This window comes from Dasypus novemcinctus, chromosome 20 (genome assembly GCF_030445035.2).
Source record: "Dasypus novemcinctus isolate mDasNov1 chromosome 20, mDasNov1.1.hap2, whole genome shotgun sequence".
NCBI lineage: Eukaryota > Metazoa > Chordata > Mammalia > Cingulata > Dasypodidae > Dasypus > Dasypus novemcinctus.
In genome coordinates this window covers 33,042,254-33,057,766 of record NC_080692.1, presented here as the reverse complement: position 1 = coordinate 33,057,766, position 15,513 = coordinate 33,042,254, and the positions used below count along the sequence as shown (strand labels likewise).

The following is a 15,513-nucleotide window of genomic DNA, read 5'->3' as shown; positions in this document are numbered from 1 at the left end:
ATGCCAGGCACCAGTAGCTGATTTTGGTGAGAAATCATCTCTGATGATGCCTTGATTTGGACATTTTCACAGCCTTTGAACGGTAAGATTTTCCCCTAGTAAAATCCCCATTATAAAAGCCAACCAATTTCTGATACTTTGCATTGGTAGCCCAAACTTGAGACACCTCTGTAGATTATTTTATAGTAGCATATGCTAATACAGAAAGGAGTACCCTCTAGCAACAGGATAGTATTAATAGAATCCTGGAACAGCAGAGGCAATAGTAGCCAACCGTCAAGAGCAAGCAGCAAATTTGGACTGGCAGCCAGAGGATCTGATCTGCAGACATTTAAAGAAATGGCTCATAAACCATGGTATTCCTAGGGGCAAGAATGGGACAGTCAGCTACAATTAAATTTATAATTTTCTCTTGTTTTCAGTTAGTGGTTAATTCTGGTCGCATGGATGAAATGTACGTACATAATAGCATACTATAAAAAGATCTCTACCATGAGAAGATCTTAGGTGCTTTGTCTTCAAGACCTGGAGACAAAATGCAGCCTGTGTGGCCCAGCAATGGAAAGTCAAAGAGCCTGCACCTACGATCTCAAGACAACTTATAGTACTTCTCTTTCTTCTACTATAGATATACTGTATCCTCTACCTTTAACAAATCCGTGCCCTAAGAATAAGTCCTTTCAGTCCTATGAGTAGTTTCAGCAATAAAGTAATGCAAGTACGGTAAATAAATCTTCTATCCTATCTGGAAGTTTGTATGTTAATAGTTTTAGAATATTGTTAATATTTTTTTTAGGAATTTGCAAGTGAATTTGGTAAGTCCTTATTTTGTGTATTTCTATCAAATTTCTGTCAAGGTTATTTTATTTTCATGTACTTTATGACATGTAAATTATGACATATTCTACCTTTCCTACATTATGTGCTAATTAAAATAGAAAAGAAAAGGTTTGTTCCTTTAGCAAATTTTCCCACGGAGTCACCAATATATAACATAATTTTTGGGTAGTGTTACAGATTGGCATTCCTTGGAAGACAACTTGATTAGCAGATTTTTTAGGAAGTACTCTCAGGATCAAAATCCCTTGAGGAAGCAAAGGAAGCTGGAATGGGCTGCAATGCCCTCTCTACAAGGCCTCAGCAGGCCCCCATTGGAAGTTCAGCAGCTGGAGCCACAGAAGTTTCAGTGAGGTGACTGAGACAACCTTGCATCATCCAATTGGATCTGAATTGGCTGGGAAGGTTACCTGCTTGAGTGGGTTTTCTTCAACGAAGGGCAATTTTTAACAGCTGGGAGAATAAATCCTTTAGTCCTAAAGGAGCATCTAAGGCATAGAGAATACTTAACAGGAAGCTAATATCTTTGATCCATTCATTTTTTTTTTTACGTGGCTATTGAGTACCTAATGTAAGCTAGAATTTTTACAGTTTTATTAGTCAGTTTTGTAATAATTTCCTAGAAACTGGTAACTACAAATTTTCCAATACAATTGCATAGAGGCATTTCCCTTTTTTTTCTAAAAAAACCCTAACCCAAACCAAACCAAACCAAAACAAAACAAAAATCCCTTCTAGGGATATATTTGTCTTTTACTTCTTATGCTGCATATTATTCTATTTCTCTTTTTTTCTCAACAGCTTTGGTGGAGCTTTGTCATCTTTATTGTCTTTTCAATAATTTCATAATGTCACATTTTTAAAAATCATTTTTTATTAGAGAAGTTTTAGGTTTATAGAAAACTCATGCAGAAAATACTGTGTTCCCATATACACCCCTTACACACAGATTTCCCTATTAATAAAACTATGTTAATATGTTTCCTTTGTTACAAATGATGAAAGAAATTATAATAATTGTACTATAAATTGTAGTCCATAGTTTACATTAAGTTTCACTGTTTGTGTTATTGTAGGAACACAGTGCAACCTAAAATTTCCCCATTTAACCACATTGAAATACATAGTTCAGTGGTATTAATTACATTCCCAATGTTGTGCTGCCATCACCACCATCCATCATCAAAATTTTCCATCACCCAAATAGAAACTCTGTAAAACTAAAGAATTAACTCCCCACTTCTTATCCCCATCCTGACCCTGGTAACCTATATTCTAGTTTCTGATGCTTTGAATTTGCTTATTCTAATTATTTCCTAACAGTGCATAAAATATTTGTCATTTTGTGCCTGGCTTATTTCATGCAACATGATATATTCAAGGTTCATCCACGTTGTCACATGTATCAGAACTTCATTCCTTTTTATAACTGATTATTATTCCATTATATGTATACATCACATTTTGTTTATCCATTCTTTTTGTTGATGGGCACTTGGGTTGCTTCCATCTTTGGCAATTATGAGTAACGTCCAATGAATATCAGCATGCAAGTATCAGTGAGTACCTGCTTTCAATACTTTTGGGTATATATCTAGAAATTTGGATCACTGGTTCTTATGGTAATTCTATACTTAACTTTCTAAGGAACTGCCAAATTGTTTTCCATAGTGGCTATACCATTTTACATTCCCACCAACAACATATCAAGGTCCCATTTCTTCACATGCTCTCCAACACTTACTATTTTCCATTTTTAAAATAGTATCCATTTTAGTGTGTGTGAAATTATATCTTATTATGGTTTTGATTATTTGCATTTCCCTAATGACTAATGCTGTTGAGCAGCTTCTCATTTGCGTATTGGTCATTTTTATGTCTTTTTTAGAGAAATATCTATTCAAGTCTTTTGCCCATTTTTAACTGGGTTATTTTTCTTTTTTGCTATTGAATTGTAGGATTTCTTTATATATCCTGGTATTAAAACCTTATCAGATATGTATTTGCCAAATATTTTCTCCCATTCTGTAGGTGGTTGTTTCTGTTTTCCTGGTTGTCAAAGCAAATATCATGCAATGAATTGCCTTAAACAATGGGAATCTATTGCCTCACAATTTTGCAGCTAGGAGAAGTCCAAAATCAAGGGGTCATCAAAGTGATGCTTTCTCCTGGAAGACAGTGGCATTCTGGGACTGGCTGCTGGCAATCCTTTTCCTTGGCTTTTCAGTCATATGGCACATGCCTGCCTCTTCTAGTTTCTTGGTTCTGTTGACTTCCAGGTTCTGACTGCTCCCCTGTGACTTTCTCTGTGTGTGACCTTCCCTATGAGGGCTTCAATAATAGGAGTAAGACTCTTCCTGAGTAGGTTGGGCCACATCTTAATGGAGTCAACCTCATCAGAAGGTCCTATTCATAATGGATTAAATTTAAGAACATGTTTTTCTGGGGTATATAACTCCATGACACCACAGTTGTCTTTTTACTTTCTTGATGAAGTCCTTTTTCTTTTTTAAAGATTTATTTTTTATTTATTTCTCTTCCCTCCTTCAACCCCCCCCCCCCCGCCCCAGTTGTCTGTTGTCTATGTCCATTCGCTGTGTGTTCTTCTGTGTCCACTTCTATTCTTGTCAGTGGGGGTCTCTTTTTGTTACGTCATCTTGCTGCGTCAGCTCTCCATGTGTGTGGCGCCACTCCTGGCCAGGCTGAACTTTCTTTTGCACTGGGCAGCTCTCCTTATGGGGCACACTCTCTGTGTATGGGGTTCCCCTACATGAGGGACACCCCTGCGTGGCATGGCACTCCCCGTGAGCATCAGCACAATGCGTGGGCCAGCTCCACACAGGTCAAGGAGTCCCTGGGTTTGAACCATGGACGTCCCATGTGGTAGGCAGGTGCTCTATCCATTGAGCCAAGTCAGCTTCCCATGATGAAGTCTTTTGATGCCCAAAAGTTTTAAACTTTAAAGAAGTCCCATTTACCTATTTTTTCCTTTGTTACTCATGCTTTTGATCTATGAAACCATTGCCTAACTCCAGATTTTGAAGATACTTCCCTATGTTTTCTTCCAGAATTTTATAGCTTTTTTTTTATCTGATTTCTAGCTTTATTTTTTTTTAATTTTTTTAATTGACTTTGTAATAATATTACATTAAAAATATATATGTGAGGTCCCATTCAACCCCATCCCCTCACCCCCCCTCTCCCCCCCCCAACAACACTCGTTCCCATCATCATGACACATCCATTGGATTTTTTTGTTCTAATATTTATGTCTTTTGATCCATTTTGATTTATTTTTTGGTATATGTTGTGAGGTAGGGTTTTTCCATTTCTGCAAAGAAGGGTGTTGATAGTTTGATCGGGATTGAGTCATATATAAATTGCTTTGGGTCTGATTGACATTTCAGTAATACTTAAGTCTTCCAATCCATGAAAAGGAAACATCTTCTCCTTTTAACAATGTTTCGTAGTTTTCTGTGTACATGTACTTTACATCCTTGGTTAGATTTATTCCTAGATATTTCATTCTTTTAGTTGCTGCTGTAAATGGAATTGGATTTTTTTCCTTTGAGTTCCACTTCAGATTGCTAATTACTATTGTGTAGAAACAGTGCTTTTTGCATATTTATCTTCTATTTCACCACTTCTCTGAATGTATTAGCTCTACTAGCTTTCTTGTGGATTTTTTCCATGATTTTCTGTATATAGGATCATGTCATCTGCAAAAAAAGGAAAACTTTACTTCTTCCTTTCCAATTTGGTTGCATTTTAATTCTTTTTCTTGTCTAATTGCTCTGATTAGCACTACTCGTATTATGTTGAATAACCGTGGTTATAGTAGGATTTTTCAGTTCATTAAGAATGGTGTTAATTATGGTGTTTTCATATATGCTCTTAATCATGTTGAGGAAGTTTCCTTCTGTTCTTAGTTTTGAAAGTGTTTTTATCCAGAAGGGGTGCTGGATTTTGTCAAATACCTGTTTTGTCAATTGATCATGTGATTTTTCCCCCCTCCATTTTTTTAATGTGTTGTATTATGTTAATTGATTTTCTTTTGTTAAGCCACCCTTGCATACCAAGGATAATCCCCACTTGATCATGGTGTTGAGTCCTTTTAATGTGCTGTTGGATTTGATTTGCTAATATTTTGTTGAGGGTTTTTGCATCCATATCCATAAGAGATATTGGTATGTAATTTTCTTATAGTATTTTTATCTGGTTTTGATGTTTGGGTGATGTTGGTCTTATAGAATGAGTTAGATAGTGTTCCCTCCTCTTTCATTTTTTGGAACAGTTTTGAGCAGGATTGGTATTAATTCTTCTAGAAATGTTCGATAAAATACACCAGTGATTTTATCTGGTCCTTGGCTTTTCTTTGTTGGGAGGTTTTTATTATTGATTCAATCTCTTTATTATTAATCTGTTAAGATCTCCTATTTCTTCTTGTATCAGTGTAGGTAGTTAGTTTGCACATATCTAGGAATTTGTCCAATTCATCTAAGTTTTCTAATTTGTTGGCATATAGTTTTCATACTATCCTCTTATAATCCTTTCTATTTCTGTATCTCCCTCTTTCTTTTCTGATTTTAATTATTTGTGTCCTCTTCTTTTTTTTTTTCTGTGACAGTCTAGCTGAGGTTTGTTGATTTTGTTGGTATTTTCAAAGTCTTCCTGCTGTGAAGTTAGGTCTCTTATTTGAGATTCTTCTTATTTTTTCTTCTGGGCACTGGGGTCATTTATTGAGAGTGGATTTTGTATACCAAAAGGGTACACAAATGACAGGTATACCAGGGCTTTTTAACTGTCATTGGCAGATGTTGCAGCTGCTGGTTCCTTTATCGCCATTATTTGGTGGGCCAGACGGCAACAACCACGATGGCCATGTGCAGCAATAGCATCACCATGATCATCCCACAAGATGTTGACTTTCTGTCCACCATATTCACACACCTGGTTTTGGTGCAAAGTATTTCATCTCTTTTTTTTTTTTAATGTAATAATTTACTGCTATAAATTTTCCTATCAGCACTGCATTTGCTGCATCTTGTAAGTGTTGGTTTATTGTGTTTACATTTTCATTTGCCTCAAGAAAGTTCTTAATTTCCCTTGAGATTTCTTCTTTGACTATTGTTTTAGTGTATTGTTTTATTGCCACATATTTTTGAAATTTCCAGTTCTCCCTTTCTTATTGATTTCTTGATTCATTCCATTGTGGTTGGAGAAGATATATAGTATGATTTCAATATTTTTCAATGGGTTGAGACTTACTTTGTGACCTAAGATATGGTCTATCCTACAAAATGATCCACGTTTCCCCTTCTCAGGACCTGACTTATTCTGCTTTCTAGGGTGTAATATGTGAGAATTATCTTCATTGCTATTCCTACCTTGTCTAGAAAAAGTGTCTTTTCTTAAGATCTACTGTTTGAACAAAAACCTACACTTTTCAGTTTCAATCTAAAATGAAAGTGTGCAGTGGTGGGGGCCTCAGGGTGGCTCCTCTAGGGTGAGGGCTGTCCTTGCTGGAACAGAGTTCTTCCTTTTCTAAGTATCTATGATGTTTTAACACCAGTACCCCTCCACCCACCCAAGGTTGTTTGTTCTTCCCTAGCACTTGTCTTATTTTCCAACACCATCATCTCATTTACTTGGAAGAAGCCAAGTCAGAGGGAACTTTCTGCCTCTACATTAATGGTATATTTGTGTTTCTATTCTTAAAATGTTTCCCTTAAAATCTGCTCATGCTGAACCATTTACCCTCTCAATATGTGTTTCCCCTAACTACAGGGCATTTATAAGGATGTTCAAGAATTTTGGGATTTATTTTCTTCACTCCATATTGCTTCAGGAGTCTGGGGCCAGCCTATCACACTGGAGTACACTGTAACTTTATTTTCCTGCCAAAGTTGAAGTTCATGAAATGGATTTTTCTGCTGTCTTGTTAGATGTTGCTGAATTTATTCCACTGGTCCCTTGATTATTTTTTTAGGCCTTGAAGAACAATTATATCATGCTGCTTATTTCTCCATCTTGACCAGGCAGTGTATCATTTTTAATTTACATTGGTGCTGGAAAAGAGCAGATGTTACTGGGCAAAGTAAGAGGAAGTGGATAAAATATGAAGGCATTTGGTGGCAACGGGGGAATATGCCATCATGGACAGGAGGAAGGCACAGAATGAAGAGCAGTCTTGCTTTGGGGATGAGCTCATTCAAACTCAGTGACTGCTTTGTGAGAGAACAGACTCCCATCTCTTTTCACATACAAAGAAAGAATATTCCAAATATTCACTAAATATTTACATTTAAATACTGTATAATATAAACACATTTAAACACATATACAGGTGGGGGGTATTTGGGGACCTCGTATTTTTTGAATGTAATATTAAAAAATAAATAAAGACAAAAAAATAAACACATTACAAAAGTCATAACAACTCTCATAGCATTCAACATGGATAGATGCATAAAAAACATTAATGAAGGAATGAAATGTCTGAATTGTTAGAGTGTAAAGAGAAAGAGATTTGGATCCAAATAATTATTGTGTGTGTAGGAATGTATAGACCTGTGTGTTATTGCACTTGTAGAAATTAAAATGATAAATATATATTATTATCAGCATCCAGCATTCTAGGAAATAATGACCTTCAAGGGGTTATTGGAAAACTCTGATATATTATAGGAAAGGTTTTGAAGAACTATGCATAGATCTCTATATAGACCTAATTTTGGAGTGTTTAAAATTCTGTTTTATATACAAATTTAGATACTTGTTGCCTACTATATGTTAGCATTTTGTAATTTATTTGCTCAGAACTCAAGTTGTCAGGCTCAAATTTTCAGAGCAAAACAATGAAAATGACTATATCTTTATTTGCATGTTAGCAAATGAGAGTTCAGATTTTCCTTCCTCATCATCTACGAAACACTTCAGTCCATAGTAAGGCATACAGTATTTGAATGAAGCTCAGCCAAGCTGTCTGGAGAAATACAAAGATTTTTCTGAAGAAAGCCATGAAGCCATTCATTAGCAAACCTTGATGCTTGCTGGTTTCACATTGGGTACACTTTTTTTTCTTAAAGGGAGAATATTATTGAATTTTCGAGAATCAGACATACATGCCATTGTTGATGAATGCATTAAGAAATCTTCAGCAGTGATAGTAGACATTGGGGCATTCCCTTACAGACATGGTAAGTGTCTTACAGAGCACATTTACAGTCATTATTAGCGCTGAATTTATCATTGGAAACTTAGGGAATGGATTCATAACACTGGTGAACTGCATTGACTGGGTCAAGAGAAGAAAGATCTCTTTAGCTGATGGAATCCTCACTGCTCTGGCCATCTCCCGACTCGGTCTGCTCTGGTTAATATTTGTAAATTGGTGTGTATCTGTGTTTTACCCGGCTTTATTTGTGACTGGAAAATTTTTAAGAATGGCTAATAATATCTGGACTGTGACCAATCATTTTAGCATCTGGTTTGCTACAAGCCTCAGCATCTTTTATTTTCTCAAGATAGCCAACTATTCTAACTCTATTTTTCTCTCTTTAAAATGGAGAGTTAAAAAGGTGGTTTCCATGATTCTGCTGGTGACGCTGGTCTTCTTGTGTTTTAATATTGCCTTGATAAACGTACATGTTAATGACTGGATTGATGCATTTAAAAGAAACACAACTTGCAGTTCCTGGATACATAACTTCGTACTGTTTTCGAGTCTTCTTATCCTCACGGTTGCTATGTTCACCCTTGTACCCTTTACTTTGTCCCTGACAACACTTCTCCTGCTGATCTTCTCCCTATGGAAACACCTCAAGAAACGGCAGCACAAAGCCCAAGGATCCAGCGATATCAGGACCAAGGCTCACATACAAGCCATTTATTCTGTGACTTCTTTCCTCTTACTATATGCCATTTACTTTATGTCTCTTTTCATGCCGGCGTCGAGCTCTGATTGGCAGGAGAAAAGTATGATCATTACGTTATGCCAAGTTATTGGAATCATTTATCCTTCATGCCATTCATTCATACTGATTCTGGGAAACAATAAACTAAGACAAGCCTCTCTTTCGGTGCTGTGGCAGCTGAGGCGCAGGTTTGAAAGTGGGGAACCATTTAGGGGCTCATTTTGCATATTCTAGAGGAAAATTAGTTGGTAAGGATTTTCTTGTATGATAGTTTATACTTCTCAAATATTTTTTCCTGTGTGTAAAACTTTGTGAATTTTACAGAAGTATGTTTGGAATAAGTGTCGAGCAAGTTGCTGCAACGGTATGTCGTGAGAGCACAGGCTCAGGGCATAGCAGAAGATCTCAGCAAATGATCTCTTTATTACCCATGTAGTAGAAAGAGTCCAGAAAAGCAAATCATCTCTCTGTTACTTACACAGCACAAAGAGTCCCAAAGAGCTGGGGGTGAGAAATCCCATCATGGTGGATCTCCCAAATTGGCCAAAACTGCTTGGGTTTGGGTCAGTAGACGGCAGCTTTGCATGTCCCACTTCATGCTGGAGAAAAAAGACACATCTATACTATTTGAGTGTGATTTTTTTTAATTCACTTTGGGGGTTGCAGAGACTGCCCCTGAAAATTCCTGTTCTGATAAGCAGTTGGGCTGCTCATTCCTGGTTTCTGGGTTTACAGTGTCAGTTCATTAGACTTAACATCTCTCTCAGATTGTGGACACACAGTAGAAAATGAGGTGGGGTAGCAGGAGGCCAGAGGATGGCACTTGGTGTGTATGGGTAACTTTTCCAGAGATGGAGGTGAGGGTAGGTGAGATGTGGCCTTGGCTGTTTATCAGCTGTCTTAGACTTCCCTAAGAATAAGCACTACCCAAGCAAGTTACAAATTAGCAACATGTATACAGTATGTATATTAATATTTATATACACAGAAGGAAATGAAAATGAATCATTAAATGTAAGAACTCTTTACAGTACAAATGATATGAATGCTGAGTTATATCGACTTTTTTGAGGATTTTTAATAAGAATGTAATATGGATATATTTACACGTGTATATGTATCTGAGTTACAAAAATGGAACTTTATAGTTTTATACACATAAAAATAATTCCATAATATAGAGTATTTGTCTAAACATTCAAATGAAAATGAATAAAATTTAGATTATTGGAAATCATATACACTTAACCTATTGTTCCAAATATAAGATCCAATTTACAAATGATTTTTAGAAATTCCTCAGAATTAAGAGGCCACTTTATTCCAATTTCCCTTTATATTTCTAGTTTCATGTTTTGAGAAACGAATTTAGACCAATGTAGCATGAACTTAGGATCTATGTATATGTTCTTAATATTGGTTGGATGGCAGAAATGAAAGCTAGACTTAATAAAACAGGTGAAAAATTTGGATAAATTAGGTTCAAGAAGTGAGGCAAAGTTCTGGGTGTCAGTGTTGCTGAATCTTAAGTACAATTTAGAATTCTGCTTATTTTAAGAATATAATAGAAGTGTGATATAGTTTCAGAAATGAAGAATTCTTTATTCATGGTTTCCATTCCCAAAGACCTCCCTTCAAATGGCAGGTTTTGCATTTAAAATAGATTTTCTTGCTCTTCTAGGCCTAATGTAGTTCATCCCTTTATTCATTGAACAATATATTGAACACGTTTTCTACATGTCTTTGGAGACATTTTAATAAGAAGCATATGATATAAAAATGATAAAGTTTAATATGTACATATATACTAAAAAGAGAAAATTAGAAAATGTATGTGATAGGAACTGTATATACCTTGTAACACCTTAATACTCACAGATACATAACCCTACTTTTCATGTGTAGAAACTGAGGCTCAGAGAAATTAGTAGTGCATGTAGATGCAAGCATGTGTTTGTCTGAATCCCAAGCCTCTGCTACATCTAATTTATAATGATGTCTAGGTGTCATTTAGGCAGTACATAAGCCTGGCTAATCATGTGATCAGGAAAATGATTCAACTGGTCATTGGACAAAAAATCTGACTAATAATGTTTATTTTTAATAAGACAGGAAAACTAACTCTCATTGTATGGGGGATTTACTGAATAACACGGTCATTGATTTGATGTTTGAGTCATCAGGAATTTGAGAAGTCCATATTGTCTAGCTATAAACGAGTTAACAGTATATACTAAGATCAGCTGCAAACTTCATCTGTTTTGTTGTTTTTTGTTTCTTTTGTTTTTTTGGTTTGTTTTTTTAGGAGGTACTGGGGAATGAACTCAGGACCTCATACATGGGAAGCAGGCATGCTCAACCACTTGAGCTACATCCACTCCCCTCCATCTACTGTGTATTTGGAATTTTTGCATTGTAAACATTTAAAATTATATATATATATATATATATACATACACAATTCTGAGTGTTTCCTGTATTATCATTCCACTGTTTCCCTAATGCTAGTCACAGAAGAAAGTAGGGTAATGGTGTTTGGGGGAAGGTAGTGGTGTGATTTGATCAATGCTAGGAGTGGAAAATAGGAGGGCAGACCTCGATGGTGCTCCACAGTGGAGGGCTTTAGAAAGCCTACGGACAACCTGCGGGGACTGGGAATCGTAAGGATGGGGCGGAGGAAGAAAAAGATACAGGAAGAAAAGAAAATAAATGAAATGACATGGCACACCAAAAATGGAGATTTCTGATTTGGAATTTTGACAAAAAACTTCCCTAAAAGATTGCCATTTGACCATTTTATGGAAGTATTCTCTAAACGCATACAGGGAAGGCAGGTTTAGGTTTTAGGACTAAAGAAAGAACAGATGAGTAAACGATGGCATAAAAAATCAAACTAACTTCCATTCCAAAGTTCTCTTTGAATGCCTTTTCCTTTCAACTCACATTGCTAGGTACGGACGGGGAATACAAAGGTGAAGAAAGCAGAGTCCTTTCCCTCACATAACGTATGCATGGGTATAGGATATAGACATATAAAAATATGAGTAGGTACCAGTTAGCTGTAGGAAAATTTTCATCTAATCTATTCTTTTGGGACCCAGGAAAGGATACTGGGAGGCTAGATGAGTACTTAACTTCTTTCTTTTAATTATTTATAATTCTTTTTTAAATGTTGGTTTGTATTATGAAATGGCTTATACATTAAAATGTTAATTGTGGTGATACTTTGTAAATGGAAAGTATTCTAGCATTTCACCAATAAGCATAAAAAATAACTTTAGCTTTGAGATGAATACTTTAAAAAGATCATTTTCAGAGAGAATCCTTCTCTTCCTATGTTTTTGCATGTGGTACACTAATAAAATCTGCATTGAAACGTATCAAATGTGCTATTTATTAAGATGATCATATATTTTCTTCTCCTCTGCCCTATTAAAATAATGATACATATTAATAGGGGTACATAAAGAATGGTCTGTGCATTCTAGAGTCAGTGAAATTTCACGTACATATCCACATTTATACTTATTGTAATAAGATTGCAGCCATCAAAGATAAATTGAAATCAGAAAGTATCTACAAAGTAATGAGAGGTAATCTCCAAAGGGGAAAGAACCCAGTATGAATAGCATGATGAATATTAAAAAATTATATGCCAGAAGACAACTGATTATTATTTTCAAAGTGTTGAAGAATTTAACCATAATTCTGAATTCTTAGCTATAAATTTTTCTGAGGGAGAATGAAAAAAAAATATTTTCCAAATTAAAAAAATTTGGGAGTATTTACTACACATAACTCATTACTGAAAGTGATGTTGAGGGATTTACTTCATTAAGATGAAAAAGAAATTAAGAGGAAAAAAGGGATGGAAGGAACAATGTTGAGCAAACAAAAGGATGAGAAATTAAGTAATGGCTATCTATGCTGTAATAAAAATGAATATTCTGTACTTTAAAATAAGCTAGCATTAAAGTTCTATATAATATGAGTTGCACACTCTACATTTTAAAATTTAATTCCATGTAAACTATATCTCAATAAAGCTGGTTAAAAAAAAAACCAAAATTCTACATAGCACACATTGGATGACGTGACTAATGCACAGGGATTTTACCAAATACCAAGAAATTTGCCTGGGTTAGTAGGCGATTTAATTTAGACAAGGTTAGAAAAACAGAATGTTTCACATATTAACCAGTGTGGCCTACTTAATAAAAAAACACAGGAAAAAAAATAGATAAATTCCTAAATGAATAGTTGGGGGAAAGGAATGACAACAATTCTATCAATCTAAGACAAAGTAGACAAAATTAGACAAGACAAGAGAAAGCATAATTAAAAAACCACAAGTAAGATAATAGACATGAGTCCAAAATTATCTGAGACATTAATGATATAAATGAATTGTCATTCTTAAAAAACAGAAATATTTAACTTTTAGATTAGTAAATATTTATATTTTCTGTCTGTATGTATATGTAATATATGCATACATATTAACTTCAGACTTTTTCATTAGATAAAAATAAAATTCCATCCAGTTAAATCACAACAATGCTTTTACTCATTTATTTAGCTTTGTGATATGAAGCTGAATTTTTGGTTAATATACCAACCAAAGAAAATCTGGTGGATCAATACTACTATAAAACAAAATAACTTTTAAGGGGAAATATATCAATACTTAAAGAGAATTATTTTAACTAAGGAAAGTAAACAGTAATAATGAAGATGCAGTAATTAGGGACACGAGTTCTTTTAAAAACATAGTACCAAAAGAAATGAATCTTTTTAAATGGACAAAATGCTGAGTAAATACACAGTGAAAAATTTCACAAACATTTTGCAAGCTGACAGATCAAGTAGAATTAGTAATTATAAACAGAATGTGAACCACACAAGTTAAATCTAATAGATAAACAATTGAAGAATTGAATAAACGATTGTTTCAAAGACACTTTTTACTTTTGCCAACATATACCATGTAATACACCAAAAAACTCTCAACAAATGCCAAAGAATGGCTATCACACAAAACATATTTTTTACCACCGCAATTCAATAATATATTAATGAAATAACAATCATCATTCCATAAGTACGGAGAGTAAATCACTCAGTCATTGGCAAAATAAGAAAATGTGTCAATCAATAAAAAATTTAGAACCAAACAAGAAAACAGCAATTACCAAAGTTAAAGCCTGTGAATTTCAGTGTAAGTTGGAAAATTTATATCTATAAATGCATTATTCTAAAACAAACCTTTAAAAAGATAAATAAGCTTTTGAACTCAAGAAGTTAGAAAGGAATGACAAAGTAAACTTTTAAAAAGTAGAAGAAAGTATGAAATAAGATAATGTTTTAGTTTTTATTGTGTACAGACAAATACACTCAGTGCCCAATGTTCATTATCATGTTTAATCCTGAAAGCAAAATTGTGATATTTGGCACATAAGGAAACAGGAATAGAAAGGTTAAGTACCTTGTACAAGGTCAAATGGTTGGAAAATGAAAAAAAAATCTACATTTTAGCATAATGAATCTGATTCCTAAGTGTGCTTTAAGTCTTTATAATCTGAATATAAAAGAAATTAGTGACATAGAAAACTAAAATAAATTATAAATGAGAGACAAAGATATAATATTAGAAATAATACATAACTCTATATAGTGAAACAAAAAATATTAAGAATGCTATTCATACTTTTTCACCAAAAAAAAAAAAAAAGAAAATTCCGTTAAACTGGATATATTTTAGTGTGGCATAGTAGCATAGGCAGTTTCTCCAATGCCAGGCTCCTGTACCCAATAATCAGCAGCTTTTACTGGCATGTCCCTCAAGCAGTTTTGTAGAAGAACATCTCCAGCAAGATGTCTCTCTGTGAACAGCTTTCCCCAATAACCAGGAGGAAGATTTCTGGCAAAGTGTAGACAGTGTTTTTCCAGCAAGTTCTTGTGCAGGATGGTGAGTCATGGCTATGCTGTCTGAAACAAGGTTTGGCTTTCAGCTTTGGGTATGTGTGCATGTGTGGGATGGGAGTGGGGGTCATCCTTGGATGCTATATCACCACTAGGGATAATGTTTGTTTTTTCTATATGCTATTCCCATATTTCTTTGGAGTTCTCTTTACTTCTTTCTAGTCAATTCCACATCACCCCAACTATGTGTTATAGTTAATAATTCTTTGTATTAAACTTTTCCTCGTAAAATTTCTATGTGGTCTGTCTCTTGATTGAACTCTGTTACAGATATAAAAAATTATTTTTACAAAATTTTCCACTGAATCAATACATGTGGAAGGAAATTAAAATAAGCTGAAAAAAGGTGTATTTCAAGCAAATACAAGAATATTATGCTTATTGGTGAAATGTAGAATCATTTATATTAATGCCAGCATAGGAAAGCTTCATACTAGAGGTGTTAGCCAATATAATAGGACAAGATAAAGAAATAATTCATATGAGAGTTTGAATGAAAAGAACAAAATGGGCATTTTTGCCATTTGTTTACATACATAGATAATTAAAATAATCAACAAAGAAATGAATAATGAGTTAATTTAGCAAATAGAATAAGCTTAGCAAAATTGGCAGGTATGGTATGTATATGTTCACCAGTAATAAAGCAAATAGAATATGACATTTGATAACTGAAGTTTTTCATAGTCATAAAACTATAATGTCCCTGGAAAGAAGTCTAAGAAATAATATTACCATATTTTAATGATATGTGTATTAGTCTGCCAAAGGGCTGCCA

The 15,513-nt window shown here is 34.5% G+C and overlaps 1 protein-coding gene across 1 annotated transcript; it reads left to right on the top strand.

Moving 5' to 3' along the window:
- The first annotated feature begins 8,033 nt into the window (after window positions 1-8,033).
- LOC101419279 (taste receptor type 2 member 14) lies at window positions 8,034-8,987 on the top strand. The gene has a single exon (XM_004468279.2). It carries the CDS (start codon window positions 8,034-8,036, stop codon window positions 8,985-8,987), a length of 954 nt encoding a protein of 317 aa, XP_004468336.2.
- The last annotated feature ends 6,526 nt before the right edge of the window (window positions 8,988-15,513 follow it).